General features: G+C 40.6%; 1 protein-coding gene across 2 annotated transcripts in view; it reads left to right on the forward strand.

The window, feature by feature from the left end:
- The window catches only part of NR3C2 (nuclear receptor subfamily 3 group C member 2), a 400,488-nt gene that overhangs the window by 323,547 nt on the left and 54,672 nt on the right, over positions 1–22,269 (forward strand). For both annotated transcript variants that reach the window (XM_088448406.1, XM_088448416.1), the window contains exons 5-6: positions 9,931–10,266; positions 18,155–18,299. In XM_088448406.1, the coding sequence (XP_088304532.1) occupies positions 9,931–10,266; positions 18,155–18,299 (481 nt within the window). The remainder of the gene's footprint in view (positions 1–9,930; positions 10,267–18,154; positions 18,300–22,269) is intronic.

Raw genomic sequence — 22,269 nt, forward strand, 5'->3', positions numbered from 1 at the left:
GTCCACCACAGTTACTACACACATTGACCCTCACAGTACTTACATTGTACACAATACAGTCATTTACACACACATAGTACCCCACAGTACAGTAATTACACACATTGACCCCCCAGAGTACACACACACACAGTCCCCCACAGAACAGTAATTACACACACAGTCCACCACAGTAACTACACACATTGGCCCTCACAGTAATTACACTGTACTCAGTACAGTCATTTACACACACATAGTCCCCCACAGTACGGTAATTACACACTTTGGACCCTACAGTAATAAAATAAAAATACACTGGCCCCTACTTTGGAGGAGCTAATTTTTTCTCTCCCTCCCACAGCGGCAGGAGTTTATACAGAGGGAGTGCCAGAGCCTATTTTTCTCTGTCGTGGAGCAGGAGCAGCAGTGGGCGGGTGGGAATGTGACGTAGCATGCGTGACTTATGAGTCATAGGCTATGTGTTAGGTCGGGTCGCGTCTGGGCACCCCGAAAATCCCAGCACTTCCCAAGTCCGACATTGCGGTGATGATTGCAGCGGCACAGCGGTTGAAAAATGATGGTGTATGTGTATCTCATCTGGGGCCCATTCTCATCACAGAAAGAAGTACCATAAAAACTTTTATATATAAATACATGGAATACATACACTTGTATACATAAATTATATATATTGTGTATATATAAGACTAATCATGTTTTACCTCAGGAAAGTATATATTTATGAATTACAATGCACATTTTTAATCATATTTATGCATGACTTATTTCACACATATTATATGTATATTTACTTTCAATAATGATTTCAATGAATGATGTAAATAGGTGAGTTACCACAATAGTTATATTTTTGTACATACATATTACATTAGCCATGCACCAATATGGCTGCATTATTAAAGTATTATAATGAACTCAACATGCCAAAATTGATGGTTTTTAAGCATACTTGCTGATTCCTGTACGACTCCTGCTATAGTGGGTGACTACACAGACTACATCTGTGTGCTAGAAAACTGTGGCCATTTTCTTGTAACAAATCTCATCCTTGTAAATAAGCCTCATGCTGGTAAATAAAATGTTTATACCAGGATGATGTGTGCTACAAGAATATGAGCGCTCCTCACAGGGGCATTTTAACACCCCAGTGGTCCCATGTGCAGCAGGCCCCCTCGTCTGAGCAGTGGCCACCCCCATTCCATACACCTTACCTTGTGCAACTTGCCCCCTCCTCCCGGTCCTGTGCATCGCTGACATTTCGGGGAAAGGGGCGGGGCCTAATTACGTCAACAGCCCGGCCCTGCCTCCGAACCGGCCTGCAGCAGCAGCTCTTCGGACTGCTCCCGATAAGGGTTCATACAAAGTCGGTAAGTATGACCTTGTGTGGTAAGCAAGTGGGTCCCTCCAGCTCTGCAGCACCATTTTTCCAGTGATATTTGGGAAGATGTAGTATTTGCTTTCCTGCACAGAAAATAAGAGTGAGCTATACTGTATTCAGTTTATATAATTAAGGGAATAACTTGTTTACATTATAGATATAGAGCTGAATTTGGAAAAGAATGAATGGTTACAGCGCTATGAGAACTGATAATTAACCAGATGAAGTGCAATCAAGGTAAAATACAATGATTTAATAGTAAAATAAAATAAATGATTAATGTAAAATTAGCCAATAATAATGCTACCCCTTCAATTGCGGTATACAAATGGAAAGATTTATGCATATAATCTCTGGAACTCCTTAGGATGACAGTGGTAAGATAATCAATGTTCCAAATGGGTAAGTCTCTAACCAAACTCACGATATTAGGGATCTGCAGTATGCTAGAGCGGCATCATGCTCTGATAGTGTTCCTTTCGAATGGTGAAACTTTGTAATCCAGATGGTGATTTAAATGTGATGATATGCGTCCATCTGTTCCTTGGAGATTGCCCAAACAAGTGTGTATGGTCCACGGAGTCTGTTCCAGGTGGGATGTCAGCAGTGGTAGCAGAATGATCCAGATGTATCCTTTTAGATTAGAGGGGTGCGAGAACATCTAATGCGTTTCGCCCGGGTAACCCCCAGCTTTATGACCTTTGATAAAGCTGGGGGTTACCCAGCGAAACGCGTTAGCTGTTCTCGCACCCCTCTATTCTAAAAGGATACATCTGGATCATTCTGCTTCCACTGCTGACATCCCACCTGGAACAGACTCCGTGGACCATACACACTTGTTTGGGCAATCTCCAAGGAACAGATGGACGCATATCATCACATTTAAATCACCATCTGGATTACAAAGTTTCACCACTCCAAGGGACACTATCAGAGCATAATGCCGCTCTAGCATACTGCAGATCCCTAATATCGTGAGTTTGGTTAGAGACTTACCCATTTGGAACATTGATTATCTTACCACTGTCATCCTAAGGAGTTCCAGATACTATATGCATAAATCTTTCCATTTGTATGCCGCAATTGAAGGGGTAGCATTATTATTGGCTAATTTTACATTAATCATTTATTTTATTTTACTATTAAATCATTGTATTTTACCTTGATTGCACTTCATCTGGTTAATTATCAGTTCTCATAGCGCTGTAACCATTCATTCTTTTCCCTATACATTGAGTGTGACTAAACTCATTTACTACAGCTGCTGTAGAAAAATTGCCCAAGTCAAGCGCCCGTTGTGAAGTCTTGCCTTCACTTTCTTCTGATAGAGCTGAATTTGACTGTTTATATCATAGTTATCTGTAATGTAGCCCAAGTCCCCTGACTACCACTGTGTGTCCCAAACTGGAGAGAGGCCCAGTATTCTTTAGAATTGCTCCTTTATATGAGCCCATGCATTTATCATAGTAGAGTCCAGGGGGCTGATTCACAGGCAGACGCAGAAGCGACTCCATTTATTGGCGGTCACCAGTCTGCGTCATTTTGCAAATACTGCTACAAATTTCCTCCTCTGTGTACATCCGTGCGTCTGAATGTGCAAAGGCTAAGATGCACACTGTCAGCATGCATAGATGCAGAAATACTGATTGGTGTGTGTTCTGTCACACCATCAAAACTTGCACCAGGCCTATGGCTTCCTGTGTGAGCAGTTGACCATCTGTGTATGTCAGGGCCGTAACTAGGGTAGTGCGACCTGTGCCATGGCACTGGGCACCACAGGACAAGGGGGCACTGTATGGGCCTGTCAATTTTCTGTACATTATCATTCTCACTTGTAGCTTCCTTTTATTTTATCCCCAGCATCGCCAATGCTCTTTCTGGCAAAGGGGCACCAAAAAGTATAATTACGGCTCTGGTGTACGTAAACACTTTCACCGACATGCCCGAGAAACTGCCATAAAACAGACCATCTCCTAGTAACCGCCCAGGAACGTCTATCCCTTTTCTCAGACATCTTGATGACAACAGCGACCTGTGCATACACTCTGTGTAACACAGGCACCAAAGGAGTTTTTAGGAATTTTCGCGCACATGCAGTAGCAAATAATTGCCATTGGCATTGTGCACTGCTGTGATTCAGGCACTAGGTTTTCTATTTCTATTCATTGTTTAGTACATATTGTGCTCTTTAAGTGAAATACATTTGTCCCCATACAGTATGTTTCCACTTTCTGCATTTTGCAGCAAATATTCTGCTTTTGATGCAGTTACCAGATATTTCTTCTATTGTATATCATATAGCACTCAGCTGTGTCTACTAGTCAGCAAAATGGGTCTGTACATTGTAATTTGACTACAATGTATTTATTATCTTTCCGCTTTTCAAACCATGATTGAATGGGGTATGGGAGGGAGGTATGAGAAGAAGAGATGGACAGGGCTGGATTACTATATTTGTGCCCTCAAGTGAGTAGGACAAGGCACATGCTAATTAGTCACTCAGTGTTCACGTTAAGAGCCTTTCTCAAGTAAATTTATATAAAATTATAAAAGAGAACACAACATATTGACCACTCACTGTGAATCTACATACAGAATGTTCCTTCACAAATGCTCATGATTGTGGATCCCTGGGATGAAGCAATAAGATACTTGGCTTGTTTATCTTGGTAGTAGAGAACTTTTGAATGGCACCATGAACACCAGACTTGCCCGAGTTATACATTCAGCACAGTGGGTAACTATAGGGGTGCGCTTGCTAGGTGGCCGGCCATGCCAACAAGCAACCCACTGCACCCTGCAGACTTTATTTTTATTTCCCACTGTGTTTATTTAAACTCTGCTGACTGCGGGCAAACTCCGGATGGGCGGGGGCCCTGTGTGTCACTCACTGACACTGACCGGCTTCCACCCGGCGTGCAGTGCTACTGGTCTTGCGAGAGGATGACATCAACATCTCGCGAGTCTCTCTTTTCTTTGGGCGGCAGGCAGGGACTGGTAGTGGGAGGGTCCTGTGGCACAGCAGGCAGCGGCTGCGGAGTGGCGTCGGTGTTTAAAGGAATGACTGTCTGTGAGTGAGACAAATTGTGCTGCTGCAGCTGGTGACAGCCTGCTTATGAAGCCAATTTATAATATCTTTATAAATATGTGCCCATTATATATATAATATACAGTAGCATGTATATACCTCTATACAGTACATGTGTATACATATATGTGTATAAAGAAGAGGGGTAGACAGCGCTAGTAAATTAAACAATTTATTACAAAATATATATAAAGAAAAAACAATACATTAAATGAAATAAATAACCAAATACATATTAAAAATAAAATATTGGAAACCGGTCGGTGTAGCCACTTAATTATAGCAGCCCCATAAAAAATGCTGAAAAAAATCAACACAGATCTGTATAGTAGTGTCCAAAAACTAAATGTGGGGAGGTTTGTTAATTGGGTTAGTAGAAAAGCAACAGGCAGTTAATTTTTTAGGAAGCAGAGCAATAATCATATTGTGTGATGTTGCATAATCGGTATCTCATTGGTTTTTGTCAATGATTTCTTAGGCAAAAGCTCCAACAGGTATGTATACAGTTAAAATTTATACTCTGTTTACTATGAAGCATTTGTTAGTATATGCCCCTGTAATTAGTAGTATAACTTCAATCCGCATGCACAGAAAAACTTCAATCCACATCTGCGGACAATCAGGGATCAGTTATTCATTTATATCCACAATGTTAGTAACATTTCTTTTGGCATAAAACAAAATCTGTGGACAACCAAGAGCCAATAGAGTTCAATCCACCGCTTTTCCAAAAAAATGCCTGTACTCACGATTCTCCCGGGAGATATACAGTGGAAACAACCAGCTGGTTATGTGAAAAGTACAGTCCCTTTACGCTTTTCTACGCCTCCTTAACGCTCAGCGGCTTCCTCAGAAGTGTGAGTATATGTATATACATGATATATATGTATCTAGTGCAGTAGATATATGTGTGTGTATATATAATCTGTCTGTTTGCAGTGCTGGGTATGTTTTTATGTTCATGTGGGGGCCAATGTGTATTTATCATTTGGGGTCAAATGTGTTTGTTTTTTTGTTTGTTTATTTTTAACCTCTTGGTACCAGTGGGGTACGGGGGGCCATTACAAGATTTTGCTATGGGCCCACAAAGTTCTAGTTAAGCCCCTGATTCGGCATATGCAGATATCTAGTAGCCTAGCAATTTTTTTCAGGCAGTGCAATACTTCTTACCTGTCAAACTTTTTTTCTCCAAATTTGGAGCTTCCATTGTATAAATACAACTGATACATTTTTTCATTACTACAGTTAAAATGTACAATGCTGCACATTATTCCCCCATCCTTTCATTGTTGGCAACACTTTTGGTGGTGTAGCCTTCCACAGGAAGGACCTCAAGTTTTAATTGTTCCACCTAGCACTTGTAAGGCCCAATCGAAAAAGTTTTAATGCAGTCATGCAAATCTTCTTGATGCTTCAGAGACTCTTATGAGAATTGTGGGGACTGCCGTGTGTGCAGTGAAGTCCCTTTTTGGCTCTCCTTTCAATCACACCGGCCCTGGAGCATTCTCCGCAGCGCAAACCTGAGGCCTCCTGGGTGGATGTATTTGCATTGCTCAGACCCTTGTTACTACCAGGCCCTATAGGGGGCACATAGACTGCAACACAGTTATGCCACTTACCTGTCAGAGTCTGCTCCACCTGTTTCAGCTTCAGTCTCACAATGAGAAGCTCTGTAAATGTAATGGTTAGAAAGCAGGAACATTTTCCAAATGAGTTCCTTTCAAAAACTGCACCATTGAACAGCTAAAAAGAGAGAAATATAGAAAGACAGGGATGTTTCTGAGCTCTGCAGCAGATTTCCTCCGATACAGACAACAGATTTACTAATATTACTGTATTTACCGATACAGATTTACTAATATTCTTTGTTCATTTTTATCAGTCAGGTGTCACATGAAATTTACTGTATTATTTAGTGACCAGTGAACATGTAATTTGGCAAAAATTCACCATTGTTTAGTTCTTAGTTTTCAAGAACACTCATTTGAATCTATTAGGATCACATTCTAAAAAGAAGTGCAGACATAGCGGTTCACAGAGGAGAAATGAAAATATACCACTAAGCTGTTTTACATGATTGTCTGTGATTGCCTACCAAGGAAACGCCTGTTATCATTCCTACCAAAATCGCACCCTGACTGAAGCTGGTGTCATTGCCAGAGAATGACTTGTATATACACTATTGTTAAGGTTAAAGATGTATAGAAAGATCTTATTGTCAAGAATGTTTCTTCTCACCAGTTTCGACAGTTGACAAAATACCAATAATCAATTAAAATGAGTAATAAATTAATTTTATTTAATCTATTTGGTGATATCTATGCTAATATAATAAGAACGTTGTGCCTGTGTTCCAAGTTGGTGCAAAAACTACTGAACCGGTTTTCATGAAAACTGCATCATTTTGTAGTGGGAACGTCTAGAAATACCCTGCATTTTGTTTCATCTCGATCCGTCAATCTAAAACTGAGCAATAACAATAACAACATTTATTGACATCTTCAATGTAAGAGATAGGTGTGGCACCATGCGCTCATCTGGTAAGGGTGATGGGAGAGGTGCTTTGGGCTCACAATCACTTAAACAGGATAGGCTACATAGCAGTCTGTGCACAGGGCACACAGTGACATTGGTGTGAGTGGTGAGTGTATAGGATAAGCTACATAGCATTCTGTCCACAGGGCATACAGTGACATTGGTGTGAGTGGTGTGTGAATAGGATACATAGCAGTCTGTGCACAGAGCACACAGTGATATTGGTGTGAGTGGTGGGTGAATAGGATAGGCTACATAGCAGTCTGTGCACAGAGCACACAGTGACATTGGTGTGAGTGGTGGGTGGATAGGATACATAGCAATCTTTGCAAAGGGCTCACAGTGATATTGGTGTGAGTGGTGGGTGAATAGGATAGGCTACATAGCAGTCTGTGCACAGAGCACACAGTGACAATGGTGTGAGTGGTGGGTGGATAGGATACATAGCAATCTTTGCAAAGGGCTCACAGTGATATTGGTGTGAGTGGTGGGTGAATAGGATAGGCTACATAGCAGTCTGTGCACAGAGCACACAGTGACATTGGTGTGAGTGGTGGGTGGATAGGATACATAGCAATCTTTGCAAAGGGCTCACAGTGATATTGGTGTGAGTGGTGGGTGAATAGGATAGGCTACATAGCAGTCTGTGCACAGGGCACACAGTGACAATGGTGTGAGTGATTGGTGAATAGGTTAGGCTACATAGCCATCTTTGCACAGGGCTCACAGTGACATTGGTGTGAGTGGTGGGTGAATAGGATAGAATACATAGCAGTCTGTGCACAGGGCACACAGTGACATTGGTGTGAGTGGTGGGTGTGTAGGATAGGATACATAGCAGTCTGTGCACAGGGCTCACAGTGACATTGGTGTGAGTGGTGGGTGAAGTCGATGCTGCCACCAGTCTGTATAGCGCTGTTGGTCAAATGGGCCACTCCGCCAACAGGGCCCATATGCAAAGCCATACAACTCGAACACCTCAAATAAAATATTTTTTCAACAGAAGCGATTTAATAGTAGGCGAGGCTGCGGGCAACAGCTAATTGGGGAATAATATTGATTAATTTTAATATGTTCCTAAAAAATATCTATAATAGAACTACTATATATTTATATACTATATAGTAAAATGTCTTTATTTGCATGTGTGTCTCGCTGACCGCTCGTGCACTTTATGCAGGGACCGCCGACATTGACATCTCAACTGGACGAGCAAATTTAAATGCCCGCTGAGTTGTGATGTCAGGCCAGATATAATCGAGCAGTCGATTGGTAAGCATGTACAACTTACCAGTCGGCCACTTGGACGGCGGACCGGTCTGCAGACCAATTCTTTGTTATAGTGTGTACCCCAGTGGCAAATGCACTATGCAGTGCCCCTTACAGTACTCCTAGTAGTGGTCCCCCCTATGCAGTGCCCCCAATAGTAGTCCCCCCCCTATGCAGTGCCCCCGGTAGTATTCACCCTACCAGTGCCCCCACCGCTATGTAGTGCCCCTTACATGTATAAGACAAAGGAAAAAACACCTGAATCCCCCCGCCTGTCGTTTCCCGCTCTGCACAATGGGAGAGACGTCATGACGTCTCTCCCATCACCCACTGCGGGAGCCAGAAGGTGGAGCACATGAGTGAGCTCCAGACCAGCTCCAGCAGTGGGCACAGCAGCCAATGAGAGTCTGTCTGACTCTCATTGGCTGCTAAAACAAACACACCGCCGCTGGGTAGTACGAGTGTACTACCCGGCGGTGGTGTGCTTGTTACTGTGTAGTACAGACCGCACTCAGTGCAGTCCGCACTACACTTACTGATCAGCGGGCAGGGGGGTTTCTGGGTACTTAGAAACCCTCCTGCGTGTGCGTATGTACCCAGCATGAGATGCTAAATGTAGGAAAATATACAAAAGTCCAAGAATTGCTACCAGTGACAGAGCATGGATATGTGTGAAGTAAACCTCTGTAATGTTATAGGATAATGAATATAAATGATGTATAAATTCTCGAGACAAGACAAAGTTTCCATTGCACCTCCTTTTTTATATAATATCCTCTTTTGTGACAAAGAGCCTTTGTAAGACTGATATCCAGTAAGGACCTTTTAAAAAATGAATTGTCAATGCCTATTACAGATTTATTTAGTTGTATTGTGATATAAGTAAAGTCTGTTTTGTTTTTGCTTTGGTTTTATCAATCACTTTACAGTGGTCCAACTTGCACTTGGGACAGGGCTGAGAAACCAATTGTAATTTGAATGGCTACTCTGCAACATACTGTGGGGCATTTCACTAGATTCTGTATATTTGCTTATTTCAACTGCTTCTTGAAACAAATATGTAGGTGGTGTTTTACATATACAGTAATTCAACTGAAATGAAGAATATTAACTGAATTTTACATGTTATTCCGTAAAAACAAATTTTGCATTACGTTATATTTGTATATATGACTCCAACATTCAGCAAACAGTGCATCTTAAAGGACAACATAATCTAAAATAAATCTGCGTTTGTACATGATGGAAAAATGCACAAGGTCCTGAAACGGATAGTGATATTAGTCTAAAAACTGAAATGATAAAGTATTAAATGTTAATTTCCTTTTAACTCTGATTTGGCATTGCACCATACTTGCCTACCCTCCCGAATCGGCCCCCCGGAAAGGCAGGCAAGCCTCCCGGCAACCCGTCAAGCTGTTGTGAAACTACAAGTCCCAGCCTGCCCTGCCACAGTTTGCTATTAGGGACTGCTAAAACTGTGGCAGGGCATGCTGGGACTTGTACTTTTACAACAGCTGGAGAGCCACAAGTTGGCCAGAACTGGCCTAGACAATGGAAGAAACAAATAATGCATATGATCTTTTCCATCTACAAAGACTCTATTCATTGCGCTTCACATATAATCGCATATAATTTTTGCCTCTTTTCATTTCAGCTCGAAAGTCTAAAAAGTTGGGAAAGTTAAAAGGAGTTCATGAAGAACAACAGCAGCCACATCAACAGCCCCCAACAAAGGAAGAAAATACATACAAATCCGCCTCAAAAGAGACCTCTGTATCCACAAACACAACTATCGTTCCAATCATATCCGCTGTATCCCCTGAACTTTCCCTGTCAGCATCTGTGATACTTGAAAACATTGAACCTGAAGTAGTGTATGCGGGGTATGACACAACTCAGCCAGATAGTGCAGAACACCTCTTGTCCAGCCTCAACCGTTTGGCTGGGAAACAGATGATACAAGTGGTGAAATGGGCAAAAGTGATTCCAGGTACAAAATCCAGTTCGTAGTGTTGTGTTTGTATTTTTTTTTTTTATTTCTTCTATTTTTTTTTATTAAATAGATGAATAATTAATAAACTAATTTCAATATCCAGAGTTATATTCTGATTATAGAAAAATATCCCATAAAACATGTGTAAAGCAGTGCTTCCCAAACTCTGTCCTCACGGCACCCTAAAGCTGGCCACACACTAGACCAACTTACATCCAACCATCCAACTAGTTCATTGGTTGGAATGAAAACCTGGTAATGGATGAAAGCAAATGACAATCAGCGATTTGCTCCCAAACGCCGGAAAATGGACTAAAAACTGTTGTTTGAACAAATTGTTTTGATCAAACATTTAACAAACTTGTCTGACGACCATTGTCATCTGTTTTCTGGCATTTAGGAGCAAATTGCTGATCATCATTTACTCCCATATGTTACCAGATTTTCATTCCAACCAATCAACAAGTTGGCTGGTTGGATGTAAGTTGGTCTAGTGTGTGGCCAGCTTTACAGTCCAGGTTTATAGGATATTCACAGGTGACTTAATTAGTACCTCAGTCACTTTGATTATATCATTTATGCCAGCGTTTTTCAACCACTGTGCCATGGCACACTAGTGTGCCGCGTGCGGTGGTCAAGTGTGCCATGACGGTCAGATCAGCACACTTGTACTGTAGCGTGTTTTATTCCTTAGGAGGCCAATGTAGTGTGTTTTTATTCCTGTGGAGGCCAATGTAGTGTGTTTTATTCCTGTGGAGGCCAATATGTGTGTATATTTTTATGTGGGAGTCAAGGTTTGTTTTTTCATTGGTCACGCACACTGCATCGCCGGATAGTGTAGCTTGCCAATTTTAAAATCTTGTGTAGTGTGCCTCGAGTTGAAAAAGTTGAAAGTCACTGATCTATGCATATGCACCTGGACTGTTAGGGGGCCTTGAGGGCCGAGTTTGGGAACCAATTGCATCCAATTTTGAACACTATATAAACTATTAATTACAATACGTGTTAATAAGATTATCGTATACCTCCAGAACGTATATGTTGATGCCCTATTAGTCCATAACTGAAAGGGCGTCATTGCTCATCCTGTTCAACCACATAGTTCTTTTTGCTGTTTTGCAAGTAAAATGACCTGAGACTGTACAAGACCCATGGAGCATAACGTTGGGAGATTGCATACTTTTAGTTCATTATATTTTCTTAAATAGGGCATGAACCCCTGCACCATTCTTTCATCAGGGCTAGGCATTGTCTTTATTGCTCCTACACCTTACCACACAGCTATAGCTTTCCATAGTTCTATCTAATAATACAAACCATCTATTTAAAATACACACAGATGATTAAGCCCTAATTAGTCACATAGTTGATTGATATGTGAAAAAGAAGTTAGTAACATCTAAAATATATAAAAACAATTATGTATCACCTCTGCAGCCCTTAGCTTGAGCTTTTGTATTCATTTCATAAATCTGACTCCGCTTGACTGATTTTAATTGCACCAAGACCACTTCTGTCCCATCAGATTGAAGCAGATGTTTTACTTGACATATTCTGTCTCCTGACATTCATATGTGTTATAGTCATAAACTTGTGTTATAAGGACAATGTGGCTTGTTTTACTAGTCCGTGCAAGACAACAGCTGTTTGCATGTAGTATGTTGAAGTTTTCAGTGCTTGTCTTAAGAATCCTGTACTCACGCATTTCTCTTTAAGCTATCTTTACCCATTCTGCAAATCTTATTTCCATCAGGAAGTATAAAAATGCCTTATTATAGGGACAAGGGTCCAAAATCTGTAAAAAAAAAAAAAAAAAAAAAAAAAATGTGTGATTTTTGCCCCAGATTGCTCCCTATTTCTGCAGGCTGTGATCGCTGGCATGGAATATTGCCAGTGGGAGCCATCACTGGGAGCGCTTCTGAGCTATTTTCCTCTGGTGGCAAGACAGAAGTAACAATGGTTTATTAGTAATATAACCCTTTTTTTTTAATTTTAAAGTATGTTAAAATATTATTGCTACTGGATGCTAAGGGCCAGGCGTTCAGTGCAGTGTTCTCGTGTGACCTGGACAGATAACGAGGCAGTAAATGTCTTTTTACCGCTGCCAGCCAGTATCACGGGAGAGCTATGCATCACTTTTTTTTGCTTGTTAAATATTTGCTTGAGAAAAAATCTGTTCTGCCAATGCTATTTCATAAATGGACCTTAAGATGTGCATGTTTTGTGTAATCACCTAAACTTAGTGATTTTCATGTTCAATGATATTACAGAGGAGCCTACATTTTTGATCATATCTATATACCTGTACACGCAGGTCGGTGGCTGTATTTTCCCCTATTGCAAAATGCAGATGGAGCCCTCGATAAACCATAATGAAGGCATACTCCCCTCAATGGGGGGAATTCAATTAAAAGCGATGATTAGCCCCGGGAGGAAGCTCCCGAAGCTATTCAATTTAACGCGATGTTTGGGCGGGCTAAAGTATTTCTTTTCGCACCCCCCCCTGGGGAAGCGAGGAGAAATCCGACAAAAGTGCCAACCCGCGCGGCTGTTTTCCGGCTTAGCGCGACGCTACCAGCCTCACGGCCAGCACTTTAGTCTGAGAATGCCGTTTCTCACGACTAAACTCCCAGGTTAAGTCGCGAGAACCAGCATTATCCAACTTAACAGGGGATTAAGGAAGGTAATTAGTGTCATGAGAGGAACCCCTCTATGAGCTCTGATTAGAGGTGACAGAGCAAGCATTCTAAATAATATATGTTGCAACCTGCATATTATTGTTAGGCGGACAATACTGTTCTTCTCAAATATACAGTACAACCACCCTACTGACTGTGGAGTGAATACATGTACTGTATGTGTCGATAAAAATATTACGTGTAGATCTTAACTGTATCACCAATATCCACATTATCTAGTTTCAGTGCAACATCAATTATTATAAGAGACCGATTTAGTGGAGCCGGCTTTTTAAATACTACTTTTTCGCATTTTCTGATTTACTTGCACAAACTATGTTTGTTTGTTAGTCAATTTATAATCTTAACCTCTATATTTCACTGTATGCATCCCTAAGAATGGGACAATTTTAGACCAATAGGAATAAAGGTTATGTTTTATTATTAATACAATTTTTCTGTGCGCCCACTAAGTACAACCTCTAGCTCTATTCTTTGTTACAGTCTAATATGGTTGGGATAAGGCTGCACCCCCATTTTTTCAAATAACATTGAGTAATCAATAATATGGGTTGATTGCGTGACTTCAACCTGCACAGTGTGCAGATATATGTTGCTAGAGGAGTTTGAGCAGTGCAGTACCTGGGGTGCCACCTAGTGCAGATGAAATTTTACTAAATCTGCATATATAATGATACTTGTAATGTACACACAATAATAGGCTAACATAAGAAATGCAAAGAAAAAAATAGATGGCTTCTGCAGATAGAGTAATTAACACTAGAGGTCAATTTTATTGCACAAATTATAAATATTTAAACATAAACACATCAATGAATCCTTCACAAATAGATAAAATCTCATAAATCTCATTAAACAGCATAAAGCTGGGTAATATTAATAAGCACACTTATGTAGTTCTCAACCCACTGGTAGTGTCAAAGGATATTATGCTTATAAAGTATTATAACTAGCAATGTATCTAGTAATCTCCAAATATTTTAAGTTTAGAAATTGTTGCAGGTTCTGAAATAAGATACTTGTATGCAGATTTCTTTGTCCTGATGAGAATTGCGAGATTCTACTTAAATAAGGAGTGTCCTCCAAGTAGATGTTATTTGGTTATAAAATGTAGAACTCTTGATAAAGCTTGGAGCAAATATCTACAAGCCGTAAACACAGGACTTCCTCTCTGTAGTGGCAGTAGGGAGAAATAAATGACCACAGTCCTGAGTGCTCCTTATTAGAAATTGCCCATAAAAGAAGATGGTAATAAACAGCTGGGGAATGTCTAAAGGCCGCATCTGTGGTACTGTCCTCACCTCACCTGAGAGATTGGTTCCCTGGGTGGTTAGGCACACAGCCGCCTCCAGTCTGTCTCAGGAGACCACACATGTCAGTGATGCTGTTGTCTCCTTGGCTTGCTGTGTGTGTGTGTGTGTGTGTGTGTGTGTGTGTGTGTGTGTGTGTGTGTGTCTTGTCCACTATAGCAATTTTCTGTCAGTGGGCAACATAATACAGGTCTTGTCCAAATACCGGTATTAAATTCAGTGGGTGCAACACATGAAGGGGTGAGAAGTGCAGTACTAACGCATTTCTCTGCATGCGGCAGTTTCCATGTATACCTCTATGCATATCTACCTACTGTCACAATTTAGGAAAGATCACCACGATTTGATGTCATGTCTCCCAACAGTGTGGACCTGTGTCCTGACCGCGGGGAGGTACGTCCTAATCACCATGGTGAGCAGATGCCACATGTACCTGCACTGGTGCTTGAGGCAATGCAGGGAATATCTTTTTTTTTAGAGGGAAAAGTGGCTGAGGGCATTCTTCCTTCAGAAGCGCTAGGTACATTGTCATGGGATGAACCATGTGGCCAAGCCCTTTTTTTCCCTCTGGGACATTGTTGGGAGGTACAATGAAGTGTTACAGTAATCATAGCGCTAGAGATAAGGAATGATCGGCTACCCAACCAGTGTTAAGATGTGTCGGGTCTACCCATTGCAATGTATGGGGAGTCCTATTTCACAAGGATCACAATGGTCATTTACTGCTGCAATCCTTCTAAATCATGGCGTTAGGTGGTTATCTTTCACTATGAGAGGTGACAATAGAATCCCATGGCTTGCCATTTCTTAGTAAGTCGCCTCCATATAGCTATAGCTGTCTACATACAGAGAAGATACTACAGCAAGTTTAAGGCAGCAATACAAGAAATATATATAATATTTAATACATTACAGGGATTTAACATGTAAAATATGTCCCTCTACACACGTTTTGATTGTAATATAAGTCTTTCACCCTTCTTTGTTTTTCTTTGTATTTTCTCTCTTTAATAGAGAAAGTTTTGTTCCATGAAAAAATGCCTCTACTATCAGAGACCTGTGCAGAGAAAAACTTTATAAATTTGCTGGAGTCATGTCTATATTACGCATTTAGCAGCAGTCGAGTCGGGGAGGTATTAAATAAACATTAATTTTCGGCTCCCTGAACAACAGGAACAATTGCAACATTACTGCTCAGGATTGCTGAGTATTGCCTTGTTTTTCTTGTACGCTGTGTCAGGTTAACAAAATGCTACCAATCCACCAGGCACTCTTCATCTATTTCAATGAAATCGCATCCATAGTTTTTTCAAACCCAGGGGGCAGTTGGCTTCCAAACACTTTGTCTAAAGTTGGTTACTATGTCATAATTTAAAGTCGGTTGCATACATAACCTCTATCTATGGTGTAATATACTACATACTGTACAAAACATTATAAGCAGTGACATGAATATGAGAACATCAAGTATATTGTATAGGGTGATTTTCATGCCTACAGTGTATGATTATATTTTACTGAGTGTTACGAATCTCCCTCCAAAATGCATCATGTGACACAGATGAATGAGACTTCTCTACTTGCAGACTTTTATATATGGAATTAATTTTCTCTTTGGGGATGTTATACAGTCAGGTCCATAAATATTGGGACATTGACAGAATTTTCAGATTTTGGCCTCTATTCACCACCACAATGGTTTTGAAATGAAACAAACAAGATGTGCTTTAACTGCAGACTTTCAGATTTAATTTGAGGGTAATTACATCCAAATCGGGTGAAAGGTGTAGGAATTACAACAGTTTCAATATGTGCCTCCCACTTTTTAAGGGGCCAAAAGTAATGGGACTATCAACTCAAAAGCTATTTCATGGACAGGTGCGGGCTATTCCCTCATTATTTCATTATCAATTAAGCAGGTAAAAGGTCTGGAGTTGATTCTAGGTGTGACATTTGCATTTGGAATCAGTTGCTGTCAACTCTCAATATGAGATCCAAAGAGCTGTCACTATCAGTGAAGCAAGCCATCATTAGGCTGAAAAATCAAAACAAACCCATCAGAGAGATAGCAAAAACATTAGGTGTGGCCAAATCAACTGTTTGGAACATTCTTAAAAAGAAAGAACGCATCGGAGAGCTCAGCAACACCAGAAGACCCGGAAGACCACGGAAAACAACTGGTGGATGACAAAAGAATTATTTCCCTGGTGAAGAAAAACCCCTTCACAACAGTTGGCCAAATCAAGAACACTCTCCAGGAGGTAGGTGTATATGTGTCAAAGTCAACAATCAAGAGAAGACTTCCCAATAGTGAATATAGAGGGTTCACCACAAAATGCAAACCATTGGTGAGCCACAAAAACAGGACGACCAGATTAGAGTTTGCCAAACAACATCTAAAACAGCCATTACAGTTCTGGAACAAAATCCTATGGACAGATGAGACAAAGATCAACTTGTACCAGAGTGATGGGAAGAGAAGGAAAGGAATTGCTCATGATCCAAAACATACCACCTCATCAGTGAAGCATGGTGGTGGTAGTGTCATGGCGTGGGCATGTATGGCTGCCAATGGAACTAGTTCCCTTGTATTTATTGATGATGTGACTGCTGACAAAAGCAGCAGAATGAATTCTGAAGTGTTTCGGGCAATATTATATGCTCATATTCAGTCAAATGCTTCAGAACTCATTGGACGGCGCTTCACAGTGCAGATGGACAATGACCCGAAGCTAACTGCAAAAGCAACCCAAGAGTTTTTTAAGGCTAAAAAGTGGAATGTTATGCAATGGCCAAGTCAATCCCCTGATCTGAATCCGATTGAGCATGCATTTCACTTGATGAAGACAAAAACTAAGGGAAAATGCCGTAAGAACAAGCAGGAACTGAAGACATTTGCAGTAGAGGCCTGGCAGAGAATCACCAGGGATGAAACCCAGCGTCTGGTGATGTCTATGCGTTCCAGACTTCAGGCTGTAATTGCCTGCCAAGGATTTGCAACAAAGTATTAAAAAGTGAAAGTTAGATTTAGGATTGTTTAGTTTGTCCCATTACTTTTGACCCCTTAAAAAGTGGGAGGCACATATAGAAACCGTTGTAATTCCTACACCGTTCACCTGATTTGGATGTAATTACCCTCAAATTAAATCTGAAAGTCTGCAGTTAAATCACATCTTGTTTGTTTCATTTCAAAGCTATTGTGGTGGTGAATAGAGGCCAAAATATGAAAATTCTGTTAATGTCCCAATATTTATGACTGTATTTATAGCAAGCACAACACGCTTAATATACAATAAAGTGCATTTATTTAAGCAATGTTAATCCAGCCATAAACATGCCATATTGTCACAGAGTGTACATAGTAGAACATCATAAGTGACATATTATCAGTGACCCGACAGCACCAAGTTTGTAAACCCTTGGGAAAGGTGGAAGACGCAGAAACGGGTTGTTCGCCCAGTGTTGATGATGATCGCTAGATTACTTTTTTTTATGTATATGAAGCCTATGATTATGCATCTAGATTAAAATGATTAATTTGTAAGTGTGTGTGATTATGTATGCGTGCTCCTCCCTTTTAGAATGTAAGCTCTCATGCTCTTTCTTCCCTTGCTTATACCATCTTCTAATCCATATTCCTGACAACAACACCTAACCCTTGGTTTTGGTCACCCTGCTGCTTGGTTGAGCATTATAGCCGCTGTTGCAGCAATGTTTATAAGCCTCATCCCTGTCCTGAAATGTTTTGTACTGTAAGTTACTGTTTTGTGTGTACTTTGTAAGGTGCTTACAGAGTCCTTGTGTTGCCATAGAAAATATATGTAATAAACATTTTATTGGGCTCAACCTATTTACTATTTATGTTTTTCATTGCAGGATTTAGGAACTTGCCTCTTGAGGACCAAATTACTTTAATTCAGTACTCCTGGATGTGCCTGTCATCATTTGCTTTGAGCTGGAGATCCTATAAGCACGCAAGCAGCCAATACCTGTATTTTGCTCCAGACCTGATATTTAATGAGTAAGTATTAGATGAAAATATACTCCAAATGAAACTTTTTTTATTTAGCCTTCAATCCCATTTGTTGGCTAAATGTGGCAGCAGTCCTATCTAAAAAAAAAAAAAAACACCCTGGTGCTGCAGATCAGTGCCTCTGTACTGCTCCTCATGTTTTGTTTTTTGTTTTTTTAAAGCTACCTTGGTTTATGAGTTTTCATGTATACTGTCGGTAAAATACACATCAGCTGGGTGCTCAGTTCAGATAGGTATACACCTTTGCAAGCACTCTTATCGATGCAATGTTTTGATCGACTTCACTCCCAATCTGAAGTCCCAGCCAAATCGCTGATACGTGCATACACACCTATACAATCATACTTGCGACCTTGATTCCCCAACTGCCAAAATATCGTAAGACAATTATTGTACCACCCACAGAGGCAACGCTGCTGCTGGTGTACAGTCGCAAGAACGGTGGAAGGTGCGTACACGCAGCACTTTTGGTCCGATCTGGCCCGGTCTAATCGGATGAATATTAAACTGCACATAAAATGCGATTTGACTAGTTTTCATCCAACAAGACATGACGGAATGTGCGTTCACACTTTTTCAATATCGAAAGAACGGGTAGAAATCGAAAGAATTACCTGACAATTGTATAGGTGTGTACCCAGTTTTACACCTTCGTAAATAAACAACCATAATAAAGATAAAGGAAGAAATAATTAGGTGTAAAGGCTGCTTTCATGTGTCACTTCTGGGGAATATGCAGATTATAAAGAGAGAAAATAAGAGGAGGCTTTCTGGAGTCTGGGAGGTCACACGCTAATCTGGGAGTCTCCCAGACATTCTGAGACATGGCATTTTGAGGTAATGTGTGTGAGAGACACAACAATTACTGTGTATTGCTTGTGATCCAAAGTAAAAGGTCAAAGTTTAAGTAGGCAAACCTATATGCTTCTAACAGTTATCCAATGATCATCTTAAGTATAAGCTTTTAGATTGCATTAATATTATAGAAAACAGAAATCGATTTTAAAAAGTGCAACAGTTAGAAATGAAAACATTTTGCAGTTGTTAATAATTAAGAATTGTACCAATAAGAAGACTTTATTTAAACTCTTCCCCTAAATATCACTCACCACTGATGAATACTGGGTGCTGAAACAAAGCCAAGCCTGATAAAAACAGTCCTCCTACAAATGTGTCCACACACACCTATCCTCAAATCACGCCCAAATAGCCCAATTTAGGAGCCTATTCATCATTACTTAATTTTTAAACTTGCTGCGAGTTTAAAAATCTATTCAGAGGCATGCCTCGTTAACAAAAGTATCAGTTCCGTATAGCTGTTTTTGCGGAGTCAGCTTCTTAGGATTGTGATACTTTCCTCCTTCAGTTAAGGTGCCTATACGGATTTCCTCATACTGCCTCTGTACTCCCACCCGCCAACTCCACCACTGTCTATAACCACATTCCAACCCCCCCGCGGTGCCTGCTGTTGTTGCTGCGTGGAGATACATTCCTACCCTCCGATGTCTGCCCCAGCTCACACCCCCATCCTACTGCCACTGTTTATAACCACCAGCGGCAGCTCCAGAAGTGGGGATGCAGCGCAGTCCAAAATTCAAATAGGGGAGCCACACCTATTTGAGTTTGGATCTGAAAAGATCCCTCTGCTGCTGCCATGTAAATGGCAGCTTGTGAAACTATCAGGGGTTGTACGCCATCTCAGAATGGCGCACAGTAACACTCACAAGTTCCAAACAAAATGCTTTTCCGGAACTCAATGCATTACACAATTTCTAAAGTATGGGCACTGTGGCGATTATCGGGGGAGAATTGTATCCAAGAGACATCAGTGATATCTCCTGTGTCACATGCTTAATGTATGGCCCTGAACCTCAACCCCCAAAGTAGGGGAAAATTAAAATTTTCCCCCACTTCTATACAAATTAAGGGATGATGAATAGACCCCTTAGTGCGCCGTGGACTTTGCAACTTAGCTATGCCAAAACATTAATTCTAAGTACCTAATAAACTACAAGTGAAATAAGATGCACAATGAAAGAAAAAGTAGCAAAACTGAGGGAAAAATTGAGTCTGTGTAAAGGGCAAAAGACAGGGCAGATACGAATGCATCATTATGTTTTATATGTGACTTTAGTTATTCTATTGCAAAGCAATTAGTATAATCATAACTACCTAGTACATTATATGCGGACTTAGGCGCAAAATTGAGGAAAAAGTGCACAGTGTGAGAATTGCGCCTCTTAAGCCATATGGCGCAAGAAATATAGGTATATGAGGACACATTTGTAGATGCCAACCAGTAGCAGCCTAGAGATTAAAAAGGCAAGAACACTGCCACAGTCCTCCTGCTTTTATTAACAGACTATTTTTGTTTTGGTTTCTTCATTATTGACAAATGTGTGATTTAGCCCCAGGGAGACAACATACATTTTGATCGATTTTCATTGATCTTAAATCGATCAAATCTGATTAAAATACCTTTTGTAAATATGCCCCCATGTGTCCGACAAAAGTAAATGATTTTCGGTAACTACTGTAGATGACCCGTCTACTTGACCATTGTTTCTTAGAAAGCCAAATGGGTCGTATTCAAGTTATACAGGCACTAATGGGCCAGTGATGACTTAATAAGCGGCCTAGGATGAGCGATATGAAATTACTAGCTTTGAAAGACTTAAATAACTCGGTTATTTCCATTTCATAAAGTTCCGTTGTTTCAGTACTGCTTTTTAAATTGCCTTCCTACCCAAACAAAAAACATTACGGTAAAAATATGGCATTGAAAATTTATTATTTTTCATTTATTAAGAATCACAAGAAGAGTCGAAAGGAATTTATCTTTTTAAACCAATATATTCAAGTTCATTTTGCTCTTTTCTATATAAAATAATCTTGCTGAGCTTAGATATTTCTTCAGTGCAGATTTTATTCTTCCATTTATCTGAGAAGCATATACATTTTATTGCTTATTCACTATTTTCATTTCTCATTCCCCTGAGTGGGATGCTCTTTAGTACAAATATTTAACATGTAAGAAAGATGGGCGGGGGGAGTCTCTTGTGATTGAAATTGGTTTTCCCACAAGTTAACTTGTATGTATTAAATCCCATTCAGTCACTGGAACTGTGAAAAGCTTATTGCCTTGGGCTGCAATGAATTTCAGTACATTGTGGGTTCTTAGCTTTATAAGTGTGTGTATACAGTATATACACATAATATACTATATAATTTTGTGTGTAAAGCAACTGCAGCAAAGTTTAAAGTATATATCGGAAATATATGTCCCTTTTCAACTTTAAAGGGCTTAAAATTAACCAATTGTGGAGAATCCTCTCCGATGGCATAAAACAAATATTGGTCTAGTGTAAATAATATCAGATGGAAAGAGCTGCCACAGGAGGCCGGTTTGGGGGGCGGGGACGGACTAACAACGTGGTTAGGTCCTGTCCCTTTCCCCGGAAAAGCCAGCGGTTTGCGGACCCGTTAAAAGGGGGGCAGAGCTAAATTATATATATATATATATATCACATCGTTTAGCCCCAACCCCTCCTCACGGACCCACTAGGAAGTGGGCAGGATGCAGTAGATCTGCCTACATATGTGTGTGGTTTACAACTAGCCAACATCAGCACTCACTTGCACCTGCCCTATTCTACTGTAGGTATTAAAGCAGGGGCATCTTTAGAGAGGAGGAGGCCCATGTGCATCTCACGACACGGGCCCCCTCCTCTCACTCTGGTGGCCGACTGACGCGGCTGGCTGGCCACAGCAGAATCAATAGACTCTGGGCACTAGTGTGCCCAGGGTCTATTGCGCATGCGCAGATCGCTGGGGAAAAGGCGCGGCCGCCATTTTCCTGGCGATCTCCTCACAGTGCATGCTCAATCGGATTCAGGTCAGGGGATTGACTTGGCCATTGCATAACATAACATAAGAAACTCTTTGGTTGCTTTTGCAG

Source organism: Taudactylus pleione, unplaced genomic scaffold, assembly GCF_031769625.1.
Source record: "Taudactylus pleione unplaced genomic scaffold, aTauple2 ptg000021l, whole genome shotgun sequence".
Taxonomy (NCBI): domain Eukaryota; kingdom Metazoa; phylum Chordata; class Amphibia; order Anura; family Myobatrachidae; genus Taudactylus; species Taudactylus pleione.